The 9,061-nt window shown below is 42.8% G+C and overlaps 1 protein-coding gene across 1 annotated transcript; it reads right to left on the bottom strand.

The window, feature by feature from the left end:
• Positions 1 to 1,803: 1,803 nt before the first annotated feature.
• On the bottom strand, positions 1,804 to 8,790 carry MGST1 (microsomal glutathione S-transferase 1). The gene is made up of 4 exons (XM_038155140.1): positions 8,633 to 8,790; positions 6,376 to 6,525; positions 4,474 to 4,568; positions 1,804 to 2,419 (listed from the first exon to the last, which is right to left on the bottom strand). Exons 2-4 carry the CDS (start codon positions 6,499 to 6,501, stop codon positions 2,173 to 2,175), a joined length of 468 nt encoding a protein of 155 aa, XP_038011068.1. The 5' UTR covers positions 6,502 to 6,525; positions 8,633 to 8,790; the 3' UTR covers positions 1,804 to 2,172.
• Between the last annotated feature and the right edge of the window lie 271 nt (positions 8,791 to 9,061).

Genomic DNA, 9,061 nt, shown 5'->3' with positions numbered 1-9,061 from the left:
GATTTCTGTACAGAAGCTTGATGCAAAAGGAGCTGAAAATGCTGCTCCTGCATATGCCTGCCATTGACAACCAGGCTTGTCTGAAGAGCCTTTTCCATGCTGAAGGAGAGGACTCGCTCTGCTGCTGAATTTCATCAGAGCCCAGTGTTTCATCAGAGCACAGTGGCTACATTCCCTTTGTTTGAAATGGGTGTAAAGGCACGCAGCTGGAAGAGGCAAGCCACAAAGTAGTGAGGAAAGAGTTTTAGATGCTGTTATGATGATATAAGGAAGCCAGAGTAGCCACAGACTGATGAGCTGGCAGGCTGTGACCATGACTGGTTTGGGACACAGCTCCAGGCTGCAGCCTCACTCCTTCATCCTCCATCATTGCTCCTTCTCAAACCACAGGAGCTGCTGGCCTCTGTTACAATGATACCATTGTAGCTGTTCTCAAGATCCCACAAAACCTAGCAGAGGAAGAAGGAACAGGAGGAAAACAGCACATGTTGGAAGTGGTGGAGAGAGGTGAGAAAAGAAACGCAAAAGCCCATGTTTGCTGTTGGAGCCTCTGCTAACCCAGAGGTGCTGATGTGTGCTTACTCTGCCATGGCAGCCACTGAAGCTCCCCACTGTTCAACTTTTAATTATCATCTCCTCCCATCCTCCTCCTAGAGGATCCAGCTCTTTGTTATTTTACTCATTAGTTAGATTTAACTTTTGGTAAATCAGTGTTAACTTCTTGATTTCAAGTTCCAGCCTCTCTTCTTTAGCAGACATGATTCAACATTACACTGAAGTTGCAATAAAAATCCTCTTTCTTTGGATTAAACCAGTCTCTCTCAATTCTTCCCCATTCCTCCCGCCACCCTTCTGAGCTGCAGCCCAACGTAGCACTGCTCCAACCTCCATCTCACAACTGTGGGGAGCTAGGAAAGCCCTCCAGTGTTATTTCTTGCAGTACTACAATGACTGCTCCCATGCAAAAAGCAGAACAAAATCTCTGACATGTGGAAGGAGCAGTGAGAACTCTCCACCTCCTCTCCGGGCCATCCCTTAGGGGCACAGCTTCTGGGGTAGGAAAGGAAACCAAACCTGTTGTGCCCTGACTTCTGCCATTTAAAACTTCCCAATGGCCAGCATGCTGCATATAAAGACTTTTCTGGGTCACTTGAAATCTCCTGCTATTATCGAAGCCAGAGCTACTAAAGAACACCAAAATAACCAATCAAACAAAAAGAAGCCAAGGAAAAGTCTTTAAAGAATGTATTTCAAATTAACACATCATAGAAAAGATGTAAGCAAAAAGCAAAACTTCCTATCAGAAGCATATTTATGACAGTATGACACACAAATTAATTATATATGTACATCTGGATTACTTGATAGCTACATTTGCAAGTGTCACTCATTTTATGGTGAATTTATTCAAAAATAAAAAAAAAATCCTCTACCAAGGGTCTACACTTTATCCAGTCACAAAATCTATGTTTGCAGGAACTGGAACAAAAATAATTACTTCAAAATTTTACCAGTGTCTCCAAACAGTATTTAGCACAAATACTTTCTCTCTCTTTAATCTATTCAACTGAAAGAAATGGAGCTGCCCTGCTTTAGGTTTTTTAATCCCAAAGTGGATTATACAAACATTTTCATCAAAGATTTTTTTGCAACAAGACTAGCATTACTGGTTATATCTTATTATTAAGGTAAGCTCTCTTCAAAGAACTGTATGATTGGAATCTCTTCCTGATACATAGTGACATGCTATTTGCTGGCTGCAGCGTGAAGAGTCAAAATGAAAACAAAAATACAAACAGGCTCTTTTTTTTAATCTTGTCTTTATTGATTTAGACTTCAGAGCTACAGCCAAAAATAGTGCATCTGTAGAAAATTATCAAACACTCTATCAATACAGCATCATGGCATGTTTAGAATTGTAAGCACTTGACAAATCGCAAAGGGAACATCCAATCTAGTATTTGGCAGTGCAACCCATGCACAGGGAATACAGGGAGAAGGATTCTTTTTCCTCCAAAAAAAAGGAACACTTCTAAACAGGAACAAAAAGCTTTTGTTCAAAAGAAGAATTCCAGTTACCACGGAAGACTCATTGGCTCACTCAAGACACCACGGTACAGTGTTGGAAACTTTGTGTGGAATGTCAAAGGGGACACAGAAGCTACAGCTCTGCTACAGGAGCCACGCTGTCTTCAGGACTTTGTAGGCCATGGATAAGGTCACCGAGTAGCCAACTGCCCAAGGCAAACCTCTGCCGGGCTGGGGAAGAGGGAGCAAGTATGCAAAAGTGTGAAAGATCCTAGCCCCTGTGAAGATCCTGAAGTGCAGCAGGGCTGTGGACAGCTCAGGGCCGCTCAGAGCATACAGCAGTCCAATGCCAACAAACGGGACAATATTTTCCAGGTCATTCAGGTGGCCTCTGGAGAAAGAAGCAAAGTTATTTTAAAGTGCTATCTTTTGTTGAATAAACCACTTCAAGCCTCATTATTTTTCAGCACCTTCAGAGCACGCTACTATTCAAAACTTTTGGCTTCCTCAGCAGAGGGGACCTGATTCAGCTACTGAAATTATTTTTGGCATGTTCACCTGACATCTCTCTGGTCTCTCCTGCTGCACCCCACATTTTTAAGCTTCTGATCTTCTGAATGAAAGGTATTAGTTTTTCCCCAGGATCTTGGTAATACTGAGGACTTACATGAGGTGCCTGAGTGCACCTGGGTGTGCAAGAATGCAAAGTCAGGGAAGAAAAGAGGAAGCTGTTTTCTTGGAGCCTCTCTCAATTAACATCAATTAACGGGAGGGCTGTGACTGAAGCTATTACAGTTCATGGCCTAGACAGACTATGCTAATCCCATAAATCCAGTTTGTGGTGTCCATAAAGAAAATATGAAATATCCTGCATAGGAGCTCCTATGTTCATCAAATGTTCATGAAGTTCCATCATCTTAAAGAAGGTTATTTTTGAACATCTAACAGGTGTGACAGTTAAGCTTTTCGTTCATTTTCTTCACTTTGAGCACTAAAATAGCTGAAAAATGTTTGAAATTTTGAAACCATAATTTACTAAAAATGTGTTGAGACTGAACTCATATATCTTGAAATGTTCTTTCACACCCCTTCCTAAACCTTCTCAGCTCCCTTCACCTCTTTAGATAAATTATACTTCCAGCCCAATTTACTGATTGAAAGAATGTCTAAGCCTTACTAATGATGTCAAATTTCAGAGCCAACACCAATCAGGTCATGACACTGTCTTGCAGCTGCTTTTAGAATATATTTATAATTACACGGAAACATAGCCCTCCAGATTTTTTATTCTCATTCCCCATAAAAGTACTCTGAAGAAAGTAATCTTTTTCTTGAAAAAAAAAATCTTTTTTTCCCATAAACTGAACACATTCCAGTCACTTATACAAAAGAGAAGCCATGCTAAATTTATGTGGTATTATCTGTTGCCATGAAGCTCGTAGGAAAAAATATATTAAACTTCCACTAAGAACCACAGTTGGGAGGAAAATATGGATGCTGCAACACCATCACAGTAACTAAAACCAAGCTTACTTATTAGGTCTGGGGTTGTCTGAAAAACTCCACAAAACAGCAAAATAGGATTTGAAAATTTAGTGTTTTAAAAATCTATTCTGTGAAAATTTTTGAGGTGGTTGTCATTTCTCTACCACAACAATTTGAGTTAAATGGGTCACAAAGTTGGTCTCACCTTAGCTGGCCTCTTACAATTTACAAAGAGAAAGGAATTACCCCTCACCACAAAAGTTTCCACTTTCATGTAACACCCATGAAATTAAGCAACAGCTTCCCTGAGCTACTCGGGAGCAGAAAAGGGAGGAGCAGAACATCTTTACAGCCCACTTAGATTAGGCTCTTCTTTCTGAGATTTTAATCCATAAAAGGCATACAGAAATATGCTTTGTGAAACAACACCCATTATTTGCAAGGATGCAGTGCTCTTAAAACAGCACTGGTATATATTTTGAAGATCTTCCCTAATGGAGCTTTAAATGAGAAGAGTTCACTGACATTCAAGTCTTTGGTATAAAAATAAACTTAGCTTCATCAAGGAAGCATGGAAGGCATTCAATTAAAACTTTCCTTGTTAGCACAGGTGTATCAAACAGCATCCCAAAATCTAGGATTTTGGAAACAGAAAATTTTGCCATGAGCTACATCAACTTATGGTCATATTTTACAGTGTTCTCACCATTTTGCCCGTGCAGACAGGACACCACCCAAGAGTCAGCTATTAGAACCAGACAGTGGCTCACTGTTCTGAGAATGCACACTGACCATCTGAATGTGGAATGGTTTGTTCATTTAAACTAATTAATGTATTAGATTGCTACATAAAGGACCATGAAACACACACGAGCTTGACAGAGAATGGGGTGAAATTAACTCCTTGATTTAATATTATTCTGTGATTTAAAATAACTTTTGAAGGTTCCCGTGTATTACCTGCGTGCACGTTCAACATCTGGATCAGTCCTCAGGAATTTCTTAGCATTCTCTCCTTTTCCAAATGATGCTGCATCTTCTGGGTTGACAAATGCCTGTTTCAAACACAAGCACACAAGTGACATTAGCAGCTAAAATTTCTTATCCAGTCAAGGCAGCTTGCTGTAAAGGTCACTCTTTTTACCAATGCCTCAATAACCTCACTGAACTTACCTGAAGCTAAAAGCACAGGGAATAATAAAATGTCTGCTGCATTACTGCTTTCTTGAGCCCAGCCTGTACATCTGTGTGCTGACAAATTAATGCAATGCAATTTATGCATTTAGATAAAGCCTTCTTGTGAGGCTGCAGTAAAGCCAGTAGGCTGACAGAACACAGGCACCTACAAGGTGGAAGCTCTCAAGTCTCTTTTTCACCATTCCTGACAAATTATCTGAAAGTGCTTTTGGATCCCTTCCCTCTGCAGAAGTCTACACAGCAACAGCATCCAGCAGCCTTATTCCCATTCTCATTTATGACCAAGGAAGTGTCTCCCCTTCCTCTTAGATACAAATTCTTACACTGACATGACCCATTATTACCTCAAAATACTGCAAGACACTACTTGAAAACAACATTTGATTCAGGCAGTGCAGACTCAATGTACACTTGATTTCTCCCTGCTGACACATGTAGTAACATATGCATTCTGTGGACTACTCAGGCTATGCAGATATAAGTCAAGAAAATATTTTGATTTTAGGAGAGCTACATGATTGCTTTCCAGGGCAGCCTTGATCCCTATTTGTGAAATATCCTCAGCCTCAGAATTCTAGAGGTGTATCAACAGTATCACCAGCAAGATTTTACATTCTCTTGCTTCACTTCCTTCCTGCTTTTCTCTTTCAAGGCTTTTTTATATTTAATAAAAAATTAAAATTATTTTTTTTTTCTGCTAGCAATATCACTAACACAATAAAACCGAGCCCTCCAAATTACTGAAGGCCTTATTGTCATCTGCATCCACCTGGAGCAGCCCAGCTGGATTCTCCTGCAACAAGCAGGAACAAAAAGCAGCATTTCAGCAAAAGGACTGCACCAAAATCCTTGAAGCACAGACCATCTTGCAGAAGCAGATCTCACAAAAACAGCCAGATGAGGCCCACTCAGGGCTCTTTCAGCCCAGGACCAGGTGTTTCCTACAGAGGCCATGAGAAGATGCCTAGGGAAGACCAAGAACAGGGCAAGCACAACACATCTCCCATGAGCACTTTCTTCTAAAGTAGATGCAGCTTCTGCATTATTTAGTAAACCTCAGTGGATCTTTCGTATTTTTTTCTAGCCCAAGCATCAAACCACAGATTTTCAAATATTTTCAGATATTTCCACAATTGAAAATCCAATTTTCAGCCTGCCTCTCACAATAGAAAAACAATAGTTTCTTTTCAGATAGTGACCTAACCCACTATAATAATTAGGGAATGCAAAAAGCTTTTGAATTATTGGGTGAAAGAGCTATAGGTGAATAAAAATCTATCCCCTCTTGTGACCCTACCAGTTGGTTATTAATGTAATTTGGCTCTTTTGTTGCTTTATAAATTGGGTACCCTGGACATGAGCTTTCTGCAGAAGACACTGGAAATTACAGTCATGAAAAATTCTTATTTAAAAGCAACAGAATATTTTTAGAAGAGCAGGGTACATAAAATGCAAGTATAATTTAGTCTCATAATGATCTCGTAATTAGGTTAAAAACATCATCCAATTGAGACCACCAAACTCAGAATCTCTCCAGAACAGGGACGAGGAAGAAAATGAACAGCAGCAGTATTTGGAAGCTGAGAAAGGACATAGCTGTGATATCTCTGTATTTCAATATAAATGTCAGTCTGTTCTCCCAGCACAGAATTTCCAAAAGATTACCTTCCTTGTGATCCTGTAGTATGCTGTTATCAGACTCATTAGCATCATCTTTAGAAGAACAATGGCTGTGTAAGTAGCGTAAGCCCGGAAGACTTCATTGTCAATTAACTGGGTCGATTTGGCCATTTCTCCCCTTCTCACTGACGACCTCTAAAAAACATTAAAGTTAGTTAAAGCTAACATCATTTCGATCCCAAGTTCTGACAACAACACTGTGTTAATAGCCTTGTTTTTTAGCATCACTGCAATGACAGCATGATTTTGCCACCGTGGAAAGTTTCTTTTTAAGCAATTTTCTCCCCCCCGCTTTTTTTTTTTTAATAGCATAATATAATACCTTAAGATGATAAATTATAATATTTTGCTTCCATTATAAGTGCTTATTAAACTGTCAAAGTACAAACTACCGAAATATTTAATGTAATTGCAGAAACAACACTTAGTCACAGAAATTAGTACTCTTCTGAAATAACGCAAGGATTTAGACCAATTTTAGACCAATTCATTTGAATTAGCAAATTTCCCTAAGCAGTTACCAGGAGAGGAGGAGTATGTGACAATACTATGAACTATGAAATGTAAAGAGGACAATTAGTATTGCCTACCCTTTTTTGTGTGTAAAATGACACAATTATAATTGCACTTCAGCTTTCAAACTAACCAGTATCTTCCTACCCAGCAGTAACTTGTGATCAAACCGAGTTGAACATGCATTTTTCCCCTCTGAGACCTTGTTCTTAAAAATTGCTTTTAGCATGACTCACAGGCAAAGATTAAGTTGTAATGACAAAAAGGAGAGGACTATTTCTGCTTTTATCATGGGAGGTTTAAACTAATGAAGTCTCTTTCCAATGAGACTGTAGCAAATCCACAATCCTATGGAGGCAGTACCTTTTATCAACAGCAGAAAGTTAAGAGGTGCTGAGGAGTGAATGCAGGTGAAACAAAAAGCACATCTTCGTGCACATTCAATTTTTGCCCTGCACAGACCCAGGTTTTTGCCTCACCAAGTGCTTCAACCATGCATTTAGTGACTAGGAATCCATACAATTAGGATGTCTTAGCTTCACCAGGGAACGAAATAAATTAATTTTTTTTCTTTTTTTGTTACAGCTAGCTTACTCCCTGTGATATAATTTTAACACTAGCAACAAAAATGTTAATATTCACTTGACTACGCTTTTAACAACCTCTCATCTCTCTTTCAGCACAGTCAGCTATTGCCAAACCAGGGGATCTTGATGAGCAAAGAGCACGATGGAAGACTTGCTCTGAAGGCGTGTCCTTGGCGAGGAAGTGGGCAGGATGGAGGCAAGCATCTGTTTGCTCAGTGAAAACAAAGCTAGCCTTGCCTGGACCTGCTGCGGTGATTGGATTCTTCTCCCTCTTTTATCCTTTCTAAAACAATGCTGGGGTCACTGGGCCCAGCACAGCGTCTGTGCACCCTGGGAAATTAATCCAATGTAACTCTCCCTCCTCTCTCATTACGGTTCAGTTCCCACAGTAACTGTTCCCATTCATTTCAACAATCCTGTTAACATGTTACAACAGCACTGTCCCGCTACTCTTAACTTTGTATCACACCAAAAAGCACACGGTGTGCCACGCAGCAAAAATAAAGCAAATCCGCGGCGTCGCTTCATTTTCCCCTAAGCTCTGCTGAAAATGCACCCAAAAACGAAGCCGAGCCATTGGCACGGGACACTGTTCGGCAGCACTTTCGGAGCATTTATCCATCTCCCCTCGCTGCCCTCCGAGCTCCCAGAATGCCCAGACCCGCCTGCAGCACAAAATGGCAGGGCACGGGAACACCCGGGATTTCAGCGCCAGCAGAAGCTGCAAAAACAAACCCCAAGTGCGCAAACAGCGCGGGGTCTTAAGGGATATGCTCATGGTGGCTACAAACGGCCTGATGCACGTGGGTAATAGTGATAATAATAATAAAAATGGTGTGGCTCCGCAACTCCTCTCGGAGCAGCGGCCGGGCTCAGCCGCTCCCGCCGCCCCCGCCACGCGTGTCCCGGCGCCGCGGGCAACCGCAGGCCCACGGGGGCCACTTGTTCGTGCGTGTTTCAAACGCGACTTCTCCGTGCGGCCGCAGGCTCCGCTCCCAATCCAGCTGCAGATTCCCGGCCCGGCCCTGTGGGAGATGCCGCCTCCCCGCGTGGCCCCTCACGCAGCGCTCCCCTCACCGCCCTCCCGCACCCCGGCGGGCTCGGCCCCTGGGCCCCGCCGTCCCCCCACGCAGTGCCCGCACCTCGGCCGTGCCCGCGGCGATCCGAGCCCCGCTGCTCCCCGGCGGACACTGCGGCTCGGCACGGCCCGGCCCCGCCTCGCCCCGCCGGCCGCGGAGGCGGGTCCCGCCCGGGCCGCCCTCACGGAGCCCCGCGGGCTCGGGGCGGGAGCGGCGGGGCAGGCCCGGAGCCCGGCAGAGCTGGGAGAAAGGGAAGGAGAAGGTGTGAGAAGGAGCGAGGAAAAGCTCTGCTGTCTGAACACCCTTAGACAGCGGGAAGCCAAAGGCTGTCACCCACAAAGGCGCTCGTAGTGACAGCAAAGTCCAGCCATTGTGCAAATTCCCAAGAGGGCTCAAAGCTTACTTAAAAGTCTCAGCACTTCGTCCCCTCCCTTGTGCTGGTGGGGCAACGAAATACTTACTTACATAACTTTAATTTTCTTGCCCTTTAGT

The sequence above is a fragment of the Motacilla alba genome, chromosome 1A (assembly GCF_015832195.1).
Source record: "Motacilla alba alba isolate MOTALB_02 chromosome 1A, Motacilla_alba_V1.0_pri, whole genome shotgun sequence".
In the NCBI taxonomy this organism is placed as follows: Eukaryota; Metazoa; Chordata; class Aves; order Passeriformes; family Motacillidae; genus Motacilla; species Motacilla alba.
Note: the sequence above shows the minus strand (reverse complement) of the source record. Positions and strands in the feature narration are given on the sequence as shown.

Coding starts and splice junctions, on each gene's coding strand:
- MGST1 (XM_038155140.1), bottom strand. CDS start 6,501: ATGGCCAAATCGACCCAGTTAATTGACAATGAAGTCTTCCGGGCTTAC. Junction 4,569..6,375: donor ACTACAGGATCACAAGGAAG/GTAATCTTTTGG, acceptor TGTTTGAAACAG/GCATTTGTCAACCCAGAAGA. Junction 2,420..4,473: donor GATGTTGAACGTGCACGCAG/GTAATACACGGG, acceptor TTCTTTCTCCAG/AGGCCACCTGAATGACCTGG.